Consider the following 13,253-nt stretch of genomic DNA (forward strand, 5'->3'; position numbering starts at 1 on the left):
GTTTTTGCAAGATCTCAAACCAAAATGGTTTGCCAAAACTATTGCCAGTTTTTATACCCTAATAAATTTTATAACATCACTCTCGAGTATACTATGGTGAAAGTTTTATTATGACGACAATTAATGCTTTCATTTATCAAAAAAGCAAGCATGCTCAGATTTTGTAGAATTTTATCGTTAAGTAAGTTCAAAGGCATTTTTTTTTTCAAATTTCCATTAGTATTCTAAGTCCAACTCTTTTTTCTCTAAAGTAAACATATTCTTTTAACAGGAAACATACAAATGATTTTTTTTTGCAATTTCTTCACACTTCGATGCTATTTTGAGCTACGATGAATAACCTAATAATCTCGGTAGCTTGTTAGCATATACCATGCCTTTCTTTTATCATTCTTACAAACTGCTTTTAATGGTGCAAATTTTGTTATAATTTGTAGATTTTTATCGTAATACTTTTATGGATTAGGTGTTTTTAAAGAGCAAATGTTCATTTAGATTACTACAGTGCATCCGCAGCTATACTCAATAGTACAAACAAGGACTTGATGATTAATTCTTGTTAAGGTTGTACTAAAAGGAGGGCAAGGATTGAGGAAACAATTTCTTTCCGAAAGTGTATTACAAAAATTAACAGATTTCCGAAAATTTTAAGAGGTTGTATTACAACTCAAGACGGAATAGTTGTAGTGAATTTTTTTTTATTTAAGCGTTTGGCAAGTTCTTATTTACGATATGATTTAAACAATAATATATTGAGACATCCGGATTGTGACCTGTTCGATTAAAATGAAATACTCAGTTACACTAAACATCATTTGGTTTAATGCACTGTCCAAGCTCGTCTTCTGCGTCAATAATTGTCTTTTTTTCAAGAAAGGGATCATTCAATTTCCGGCAAATATCACATAATGAATTTTTATATTGCTCTCCAAGTCTGCCCCAAGCTTGAAATTTATCTTTCTGAATTAAAACATTCGAATACAATGTTTCATTTTCCGACACTTCAATCATAAAACGAACTAAATCACTTGTGTTTCTGAAGTCCTTGGTGTTGATGAAGGAGTCTTTTGAAAATATTTCGGTATAATTTGCTCTTCCGCGGACAACATTAATAACGTCATTGTTATAATTTGCAAATATTTTTTCCGTTACATAATCATCACAAAAAGCATTTTCGAACGCTAGATAAAATTTGTAATCATAATTTAGTAAAGAAGAAAGTTCACTCTTTGAAATCTTAAAACGGCCACATTTTCCAAATATATCGATACTCCCGTTTTGCAAATACATATTCATTTGTGTCACAAATTTGTCTCTTAAACTGTGTGCATTGCAGTGACTGACGGCCCATGCTGCAAATTTGTTCTTACGTTGAAATATCATGGAGTAGTCCTTTGACAATGGCTTTAATCTTTTTGATACCCTTCCAGACGGCATAAAAATATCTGCAGAAGGTCTATAGTTCCATGTCCAATTGAACACATTTTTCCAATGTTGATTTCTGTAATCTCTGATCCTAGAGTTTTGCACATTTGTTTCTAATGAGAACGCTATCCAGATTTGATTTTGGTTTCTCTTATTGTCTTTTATTGGTGGTTTTGTTCCCATCCCACGATCTGCTAGGGAAAACACCACTGCAGAGCTTTTATGGAAAATACCCCTGTTCGTTGCAGTAATACAGTTACCACATTTTCTTTCATAGGTTGCAAGCCACGCTGGCCTATTCCACCATAAAATTATATGTGTTACATTCGAGCTTTTCAAATCCACAAATTCCTCTAATATTGCCGTCCGGATCTGATCGCTGCTTTGGAAGATGTGGTAAAAAAATGAAAAGTAGGTGATAGCAACAACACTGCCAATGAAACCAATCACTCGCAAACCTGTCAAAAATAAAATAATAAATCTGAATTATACAATGGTCTTTAAATACTTTATTTTCTTAAATTCCGATTTGCAATGATGTATGATATTATATCTAAGAAATAAATGGTATGTTGAATACGTTTGTATTAATTATCGCCAGTATCAGTATCACACTAAACACCAAGTTTGCATATGTTTCTAGCTTAGTTTTCACTTTTCTAGTTCGGCTAAAATAGAGTAGTTATTTTTTATAACGTATTTTTTGGCATAGCGGTATAAGATGTATATATACTGAGGCTTGACATACGTTGTAAATAGAAGGAAGTGATTAAATACACAGAAATAAAAACTGTTTGATTAATTTATGAGGGACGCGGCGCTATACTAAATAGGTGTGACTTATAGACATATAGATACATATAATTGTTTAGCATTTTACGTAGTCTCTAAAAAACACTGAATACAAGTAGAAACGTACTAAATGTTATTTAAATGATGTAACATCACATAGTAAAGTAATCTTTCTTATTATAATGCTTTTTATAGTAATCGATCGTCGAAATATGGCTCTTACCGTGTATCGTAAATCTGAATTCCGAACAGAACTGTAATTTAAAGCGGTTAAAAAATATGATATTAATAACCGTTTAAAAAGTACATTTTTCAATTGTTCTAATATCGTTTGAGTGCATCTTTAAATATTGTGTTTTTTTTTATAAAGTGCATTTGACTTTTAGCATATTTTAAGGTCTGCTGAGCTTGATTACCATTGTCATGTCTAATGTTTTAAATCATCCGTGCATTCGCAATCGTATGCAAACTGGTAATAAGAAACGTTTTATGAGTTTGAAATCAATCAGATTTCATTAGTTTGTCTTCGAAATATTATTTTTTTCAATTTTAAGTATATTGAAAATCTTTTAACTACATATATTTTAAGAAAATAAAACATAAAAAACGACATTTTTTGCCAAGCGGCTATGGTTCATGCTCATCCGGACATTACAATAACAAAATTTAAATATATATACGGAAATTCTCGCAAAGATCATGGCAAAAACGCCTTTAATATTTTGGCGCTATTTGTAGATAAATACTGTTCTCTAAACTTTGGAATGATTTGAATTTCAATTCGCATACAGAAACAATCACAGTAGTCGAAGGATTAAAAAAATACTCCGTTTAATGGCACAGGGTCAACCCAATCCCCCCCCCCTTTCAAAAAGATCGTCTAGATAGGTGGTGTTGAAATCTCGAACTCTAATAACGACTACTTGGCACTCTTAAAGAGAGCCACTAAAACGCTTTCACACGCAATTCTAATACCATACTTATAGTAGGAGCTTTTAATTCCAATGTTTTCAAACTCTCCTTAAAACAAACTTTTGACACTTGTTTCATCTTGTAATGCACATCAATTTATTACTAAACCTACCCACTCCGATGAAAAGTCATCGTCCTTCAATGATCTTATGATCGTGAACTATCCTGAACATGTTATCACTAGCTTCACAGCGGAACCTTTTAAACCTGACCTTGAGCTCTTCCACTTTCCAACTGTTTCTTTATTTAAATTAAATATTCCTAAATTCTCCTCTTTTAAAAGGAAATTATGGCGATACGACCAGGCAAATTTCAACAGTTGTGTAACTTGTAAATGGTGATTGGAGCAAAGTAACTAAAAGTAACAACCTATACCGAGCTTGTGAATGATTAAATGAAAGTTTACTTAATGAAGCCTTAAAAAACTGTCCCATCTTAAGTTGTCACCATCCGCCAACATGATATTCCTTGGGTCACCTCTAGCCTCCGCAAATTAATTCATAAACGTAAAACTCCAAAAAAAGGCTAAGTTGACAAACGCTGAAAACGCATGGTCACACTTTAAATGCAAACGTAATGAGGTCACAAGAGAAATACGCAACTCGACTTTTAAAACAAGCTCATTCAACGAATAAACAGGGAAAACATAAATAATAAATAATGGTTCAAGTCAACTAAAAAGCTATTGAATAAAAACAATCAAATTCACTTCCCAACCTAATAGCAAATGGAATTAATGCAACAAACGACTTAAAAAAGGTAAATTTTCCGGACGCGTACTTCTGTCAGCAATCCATTGTCTACGACGAACGCCATTCTCTTCCTACTTCATTCCCTCGTGCAGACTGCAACCTGTCATCAATTTCCATCTCCCCGTAAGACGTCAAGCCAGCACAACTATTATCCCATCTAGATCCTGTGGCCCGGATATGATCAGTCAGAATTTCTTTAAAGAAGGTTTTGATTTTATTGCGCTTACCCTATTGTTGCTATTTAAATCACACTTTCCTTCAAATTAAAACCTTATAAATGTATCTCCGATGTTTTAAGTCTGGCCCGTCTGCTCCCAAGAACTACAGGTTTTTTCCCTTCTCAGCTGTGTTGGCAATCTAATGGAACGATGTGGTCACAAACACCGTTATAACTATGTCACCTCTAACCACCTTCTCAGATCCTGTCAATCTTACTTCATCCGCGGAAATTTAAAGGTAAACAAACTCGTTTGCATCTTCTTTGACATGTTAGGCCATTGACGAATGTAAGAAGGTCGGTGCTGTTTTCTGTGACACATCCAAGGCTTTTTACAGTTTTTGGCACGAGGGCCTTCATATCAAGCAACATCATCTCGGTACCCAAAGTAGTCTACTGAACTGGTTAAATTCATACTTGTCATCTCATAAACTAAGAGCAGTCCTCGCTACCGTGCACTCAAGTTGGTCAAACATCTCAGCCGAATAAATCCTTTGCCCCTTACTCTTCTTAATCTATATCATTGACATAGTCACCCATATCCGTTCCCATGTCAGACTGTTTATTGATGACACTAATATGTGTATGATTGTAAATGATCCTGCTGGTTGCGCAGAAAGTTTAAACACTGATTTCCAAGCTGCTCACGATTGGTGTAAGACATGGCTTGTTTTCTTTAACCATACAAAAAGGGAAACACTACCATTCTCGAGATAGATAAACAAACCAGACCATCTTTAGTTATTATTTGATGATATCCAATTACATCCAGTTTCTTAACACATTAACTTAGCATTAACCCTTTCAGACAAAGTCGCATATCACATCAATAGTCAATAAAGTCTGACAACGACTCGGTTTCCTTCAAACACTTAAATTTCTTCTGAACTGAGACTAGAAAAACTATTTCTTACAAACATTCGCCCCTTGCTCGAGTACGGTAACGTGATCTGCGACAATGCATCATAGCAGCTCAAAGCTGACATTGAGGCGGTACTTCTCGAGGCCGCAAGAATCATAATCTACTGCAAAAGTATAAAACTCAATGAAATTAGTTTTAAACCTTTAAAAACAAAACGCGCAAACATAAACTTACAATATTGTATAAAATGAAACATAATCTGACACCAACATACGTATCGCCCTTGCTTCGCGGCCAGTACAATCATAGACACCCTTTTAGAAACCACAATTCTTTCCTTCCAATTGCTTGCAAAATTCAACTCTACCAAAAATTATTCCTTCCTTCTACAATTCGTGAATGGAATCGCCTTTCTCTATCCGTTAACTCACAGCCGTCTCTTGTAGCTTTCAAATCAGCTTTAAATCCTGTTCCATGTCTACAACCAAACCCGCTTTTCAATGTAGGTCTGAGAAAAAATCAAATACTTCACGCCCGGCTTCACCTCTCCTGTAGATCACTTAAATGACCTCCATCGGCGTTCTCTCATTGACTCACCCTTATGCTTTTGTGGCCAATCTGAAAACGTAGCCAATTTCCTTCTGTACTGTAAAAATATGAGCAATTACGCCAAGTCTTATTTTCGAAGCTTCAATGCCCCCTTAACCCATGAATTTAACAAAAAAAATCATATTAATACAAGCCCGACTCTATTGCGTGGAGGTCTCGAGTCCCATGACTTTTTATACCTATTATTTATCAGCTACATTTATTAGACATATATATCCTCAATTTTGCTATGACAACTGCTGGCTTTGCATAATTTACATAAGTTTGCCAGACTTGTGTTTCCTTTCCTTTATACATTTTTGTACTTGTTTTTTATATGTCGATTTACCCAAATAAATATGTTAAAACAAAACAATACAGTATATATATATATATATATATATATATATATATATATATATATATATATATATATATATATATATATATATATATATATATATATACTAATTAAAACATAAGGGATGTTTATCAAGGATTGTTAGGTACCACCTTAGAATGGAGAATAACATGTCAATTAACTGGGGGGTAAACTAGTTTGTATGCACAAACTCACTATAAAAACATTGCATATATAATCTTGAACAGAGATAGTCGTTAGATAAAGGATTAAAATATTGATGAAATAAGATTAAGGTCATAACTACATGCATTTCAATGACATATACTAAGTATGTTTAAATTGCATATTGTTATCTTTCACTGAATTAATCTACACATTTTATATTGAAAATTGAGATTGCTGTTACTGTTTTTAATAGGTCACTTAATATTTCTCGAAATCATAACATCCATGCTTGTAATAAAATAAACACCAATAAAAGCAAAAAAAAATCTCTAGCGTTGCTTTGATCTTGAATTGATATTTGAATATTTCTACTACTGAAATTTCCTGATATCATATAACTGGATTTTTGTGCTCGTGTTTAAAGTTAATTCATACTTTGATAAGATTTACCTTTTGCGTTTTTTCCTTTATTTAGGATTGTTGGGATAAGAGTGAGGTTTGTGCACTTAAACATGTTTAAACCCCCATTAAATTTACATTTTACTGACCGCTCCAAGGCGGTACCAAACAACCTTGATAAACATACCTAGTTTTTTATATATAATATTTATGACATGTGCTGTTTATGTAAGTTTGTGCTGTTCTTCCATGTTTCTTGTTTGTGATTTTTTGTTTTTATGTTCTATGTCTTTAACGTTTACCCAATGCCATTAAAGCTGCACTCACACAGATTAAACGTTGTGACAACTTTTTTTTTTATTTTATGTCTTGGAACGAGCCAATTTTGGCGAAAATCCATGGGAACCAGCTAACAAAAACTGATGACAAAAAATTAGATCGTAGATTCTTGTATTTCAGTTCAAAAATAGATGTTTTATGCATTTTTCTTAAACCGTTAGTACCATAAAACATTAATTTTCGAACGGAAATATGAAAATTTACGATCTGATTTTTTGTCAGCAGTCTTATATCATTGGTTTGTAGATATTTATGCAAAAAATGCTCTTTCCAAGACAAAAAAAAAGAAAGTTGTAAAAATGGTAAATGTATGAGAGTGCAGCTTTAAACCGGATTTATTTTTAGGTTTACTACTTTTAACATTCAGACCTTATTCAGGAAATGCGCATTATAATGTTTCTTGTAACGCCCACATCGTGAGATACATACGAGGGCTGATCTGAAAGTTGGTTGACAGGAGCAAATTTATTTAATCAATTTATTTCTGTGAAAAAAATATAACGTATACAACATTGTATTCAATATATTATGAACGACGCAATGAAATATTCACACAATATTACTCTTCGGTAGCCTTTCAATGTGAACTTACAAGCAACTACCCTTCTTACCAAAGGCACTTTCACACGCCATGGCTACCTGGAGTAAAACTGTGATTTACTAGTTTTGCTTTACTTTATCTTATTATGTGTTTTCTTCAACATGTCATATCAATTAACTGTAATTCAAACCTACTTTATGATTTTTTTTGCCTGTGTATTATAATGTGAGCTATTTTAAGGTTCTGCAATGTTCAAGCTAATCTGAGGCGCATGACACAACAGTTGCAATGTCTGAAACCTTTCGTTTTAAGCCGGAATTGAATGAAACATTCACCTAACTATTGAGAAAACAGATGTTACTTTCAATCTACAGGTGTAAGGGTTAAATTGTAAAAAAACTGCATGATATCTTTCATTATTTAAATATAGAAAGCTTAAGACAATATCACATGGTAAATAATTAATTGAAAATCTAACAGGAAAAAATGTCGAACATTGATATGGAGCAGTGTAATAATGGTCTGTTACTAAATGGCAAACATCGATTTCTTTCTACTTTATAGTCCCTTTCAGTTACTTCTTTACGATTACTGGATAACATATCTAAAGTATAATGCGCTTGTAGTGTTAATGGTTATACAAAAAATTACTTTCATCCTACTATTGAGAATGTTGGTACACGAAACCTTTATCGTATTAAACTTTCTTTTAGCAACAAGGGTATATACCTTCTCAATTTCAATGGTTAATTAAAACATAAAGATGTACAAAATGTACTTTGCACTACTTTAAGAATAAAGAAGTGCCAAAAATGTTATAAATATTAAACGCCTATTCAAAATTTCATATTTAACCATATTAGTAGAAGGAGATAACATTTCTGCAAAAACACCTTCTTTTTGAGACTGTAAAGACTCAGTTTACCGCTACGAAGCTGTTGGAGAGTTTAAGTTAAAATCACTCTCCTAAGGAAACTGCTTAATAAAGGTCCTAAATACCGGAGAGCATCTGAAGTTAATATTCCATACAGGTAAATTAGAATTGACAGAAACCTTATCTAAATAGTGTCAAAGCTGGTGTAGAAGAGGATGGGTTAAACTTAATGCCTTAATGGCATGAATTTTTAAAATACCGTCCCTAATGGAAAAAAATAGAGTTTCTTTACAATAATTCATTGGCCCTCCCCCAAAGTTTATTTCGTAAAACTTCAAAGCTGATTATGGAAATCAAATCCCTACATAAAAATGGTATTTGTTCCACCTTACGAAGCAGCTCATAATGAAATTATATCTTGACGTTATGTAAATACTCATTGAAGAGTAACGACCTTCTAGACCACACGTACCTAGCCAACTCGATGAACAAAGTGTTATTACAAATCATGATTCTGATGTTGAATTCAAGTTGGGTTGAATGAATATAAAATCATTCCAACACTGTTATCTAAAATGCATAAAACTGTAGTTATTTTCATTTCTTGTTAAGGAAAAGAGGTTTCGATTTTATTTACACCCTGCTTAACTGTGATTAAGATGTTAGTGGCAATTATGAATTTAATGTTTTTTGTTCAATTAACAATTCTTAAGATGTAGATAATGATTTCAAAATAGACGATATAAGGCTTTAGTGTTTAATACATATGACTTTTCAACGCTTTATACATCCATTTATCAGTATTTAGTTACAAACATATTGACTCCTTATAACTCAAATACGTTTGCTAGGAAAGTCAATGATAAAAAAAAGTTTTTTTACCAATGATCGCTCGGTTAATATTGCTATTGGACATGCACATATGTCATTGAAGTATTAACTTTTGTACTGTATAGTTTATTTTCTAAAATTCGGTAAATGTTGATATAAGCAAACGATAGGCAATCCAATGGGTGCTAACTATGCACATTTACTTGCATACCGCATTTTCTACTGCTATGAAAGTGTATATTTGTTGTAAATATCTAAGTCTGGAGATCCTGCCCTTGTTGATGAATTCAATAACTCTTTTACATAAATTGACGATATCCTAAGTGTGGATACTCTGGTAAGTACATAGTAAAATCAAATCGATATACCCACACAATTGCAACTTAATAAATATAATACATCCAATCAAAACTCATCCTATTTAGATCTGCAACACGCAGTAACAGAGGATAAATTGAATATCAATCTTTATGATAAACGTAATGATTTTAATTTCAAAATTGTAAATTACCCTTCTTTAGATTGAGCTTTTCCCAGCTCATTATCATATGGTGTTTTTATTGCGCAGTTGATATAATTCGCTTATAATCGCTTCTAAAATTATATTAAAGTACAATAGAAGTCTTTAATCGTTGATTGCTAGTATTGATCATCCCGATTTTTATGGTGATGTTTTAAAGATAATTATCAAAATTGAGCAGATAGACGATTCCGAATGATGATATAATCCTCATACAAAATATAAATTAATGTTGAATATGGCGATTCAATAAATATTTTGCAGATTCATTACCTTTAAAACCGTTTTTGGCTTGTTAGGAATTTTCCAGCGTGTGACGTATATTTTTTTTTAAATTTTACTAAGGTAATCATTTGGAAGAAATGTTAAGCAAATACGTCGTGTTTTTATTTTAAGTGATCTTAATGTTGAAGTGCAATTATGCCTTTCATTATGAAACTCTATGACTACACAGTTTTAATATTTATATCAAGACAATTTATGTGCTAAGGCAGACGGTGTATGATGTTCATAGCTTCAAACAAGAACTGCACCTAATAATTAGAGTACTATTACTAAATATTATTTGTTTTATTATTAAGTTAATGCATTCTTTGATAAGATTTACCTTTTACGTTTTTACTTTATTCGGGATTGTTGGGATAAAGGTGAGGTTGTGCACACAAACTGGTTTGAATCCCCATTAAATTTTCATTTTACTGGCCGGGCCAAGGCGGTACCTAACAAACCTTGATAAACAAACATATTTTTAAATCAAGTATATATGTACTGTCATTTATGTGGAGTTTTGTGCGGTTGTTCCATGTTTCTTGTTTGTGATTGTTTATTTTCGAAATCTATGTCATTGGCGTCTACCCTGTGCCAATATTCGTGGGTTATATTTAAATTCTTGGCTACTGAGCTTGTTTCTGTCGTTTTTCATATAAATACGATATGGTTCAATGTGCATAATCTGTTTTTAAATGATCTGTAAATTGTGACATTTTGAAGGTTATATCAACATAAATATATTTAAAAATATACAAAGCTTTTTGATGTATTTAACAAACACCCCTCTTATAATTTTTTTATATATTTCCACTTGAAACATAATTGGTTGAGCATCAGATTCAGCTGCGACGTATATATATTCACACTTAATCCATTAAACAAAATATAATGCTTGTATCGTCACCTTTAAGAAGTACAACTATTAATGTATTTTACATTTCCTCGTTACTGTTTAAAATATATACTTTGAATTTCTGTTAAAGAGTAGTATGCTTATGTCAGGTATTGTCAGGACCTGTATGTAGGTTATTAGCATATATGTCTCAAGAAGTTTTGTGTCCAAATGCCAAAAATGTGAAACTGTTACAAAACAAATAGATTTACACAAGATAAAATTTGGTAAACTCATCAAGAGACGATGTATAAATAATAGTTTGTAAATGTCTTTATGCCAAAGTTTTCCTTCAATTTAGACACATTAAACCGGATGATCAATTGATCGAACTTTTAACTGGTTGTTTTCCGCTGCTGTCCCGAGAGAACATGTCGTGAGTCAAGGAGAAAAACGTAAATTACACACATAATGAAACTATATATGCATGACAATACCATTAATACAACATGCACATTCATTCTGCCCTACTGGTAAAAGGTTTATTTGCTTTGTCGACTGACCTAAAAAGATCAATCTTCATTCTTAAACGTCACTGAAAGAAATATGGGAACATATTTTGTAAACAATAACAGAAACATGAATAACGGTAAAATATGAAATGATGAGTGATAAAAATGATTCCATTACTTTTTTTAAGTATATGAAATAAACAATACCAAACTGTTTAATTGGTGTTTCCTTGATTTAAATGTCAAATGTTTACAGTGCTCAACAAATTGCAGGATCTCAACTGTTAACATTGCATTAAAAATGAATAATATCCTTTTAATACTAATTGTTATACATCGTTCATTGTTAGTAATTACAAATGTCATGTCGCAGAATTATGCATGGTGTTACAAAGTACAGTTTTCACGTACATCGTGTACGGAATTATGTACTTTGTGCCCGTTTAATATGTCCGTTTCTCACAGAACAACTACGATAGAAATCCGAAATTAATTCAACAGAAAGTGTAATTACTCACATTGTTTATGCACTGGTAATGTACTTATAAATGGTATATGGAAATGTTTGGGCAGGGTCACCAAAGTCTTATGTAATTCAGGAGCATCCATCTAATATCGTATATTAAACAGTACGATCAACAACAATAATACAAGAAAACTCAAACGCAATATAATCGCATGCTAACACATATGTTTTGGTATTATGTGAAAGATATAACTCATTCATAGTGTTCATAGTGATCGAAAAAATCAATCGCTAATAACGGGAAAACAATACAAAATAATACCCTTTTATTCAACGTTCTGAGAAGCTAAAACAATACAGTTTGCGCTACTTTTTTCAAAATGACTAATGCATTTCAAATACTGTTCATATTATTTTGTAAGGTACAAATCATATTATTAGTAAAACGTGGTGTTAACAATTTTGTAACAAACATTAGGCAGACTTGTAATACCTTGAGGTTTACAGATATCCATTTTTTCCAACAGAAATGAATTGATTCAAAGATACTTTTATTTAAAAACCAGTTCATGAAAACTATTTAATTTCAAATGCTATCAAATTTCAAATAACAATTAACTCTCATTTCTAATTGGTCAGGTTTCCAATTCCAAATCCATGAATTGCGTAAATCAACCCGTACTGTTATTTCAAAACGACGAATTTATCAGCACATTTTAACCGTATGTTTATGCCATATTAGCCGAGTTAATATCCGTTTTGTACTAAATTGTCGTCTCAACTCTCCACCGTTTTACTGGTTATTAAAATTCTATTCTATTCTATTATATATATATATATATATATATATATATATATATATATATATATATATATATATATATATATATATATATATATATATATATATATATATATATATATATATATATTCTTATGCCAATTTAGTTCTTGGAAAACGTAGAGGTTACACACAAAAGTCTAATCTTAAGCACCATTAAGCTGAAATTACAATGTGTTCATCACTGAGGACCTCACTCAATATAGACAGTCCATCATATCAGTTTTAAATGTTGCCAGATAAAGCAAAAACGTCAACTCATTTTGGACCAATGATGGTAGTGTGGAGTGACTCTTGTGTAGACACACCAATGATTGTGTTGTATTATTCAAGTATAAACACTCGTTAATACAAGTATTAAACATGTAATAAGATGATACGATGAAACCATATTATCATGCCATTAAGCGATTTGCACAATAATTTAACTTTAATTTCATAAATCAGAACCGTCGGGGTAAACCCAGGGTGTAAACAGATTGTTTATTCAGTAAATTTCCAACATTTTTTCAAAGGTCTAGAGAAACCCACACATGATTTCAATCTTTAAACATTTAAAGTTGGTATTAACATGATTTGTCTTTGTCTAGGAAATAGCAAGTGTTATATAGTTCATATTGATCACATATGTAAGCTACTTGATAAGTGTCATTATGCTTGACGTTTTGTTCCAAAATTACTTGTCATGTTA

The 13,253-nt window shown here is 31.9% G+C and overlaps 1 protein-coding gene across 1 annotated transcript; it reads right to left on the reverse strand.

Annotated features, from left to right (window-relative positions):
- Positions 1 to 692: 692 nt before the first annotated feature.
- LOC128211988 (alpha-(1,3)-fucosyltransferase C-like) lies at positions 693 to 12,298 on the reverse strand. Its single transcript, XM_052917190.1, has 2 exons — positions 12,215 to 12,298; positions 693 to 1,883 (listed from the first exon to the last, which is right to left on the reverse strand). The coding sequence occupies exons 1-2, from the start codon at positions 12,234 to 12,236 to the stop codon at positions 805 to 807; spliced, it is 1,101 nt and encodes a 366-aa protein (XP_052773150.1). The 5' UTR covers positions 12,237 to 12,298; the 3' UTR covers positions 693 to 804.
- Positions 12,299 to 13,253: the final 955 nt, after the last annotated feature.

Source organism: Mya arenaria, chromosome 12, assembly GCF_026914265.1.
Source record: "Mya arenaria isolate MELC-2E11 chromosome 12, ASM2691426v1".
NCBI classification, from domain to species: domain Eukaryota; kingdom Metazoa; phylum Mollusca; class Bivalvia; order Myida; family Myidae; genus Mya; species Mya arenaria.

Coding starts and splice junctions, on each gene's coding strand:
- LOC128211988 (XM_052917190.1), bottom strand. CDS start 12,236: ATGGATATCTGTAAACCTCAAG. Junction 1,884..12,214: donor GGATATCTGTAAACCTCAAG/GTATTACAAGTC, acceptor TATTTTTGACAG/GTTTGCGAGTGATTGGTTTC.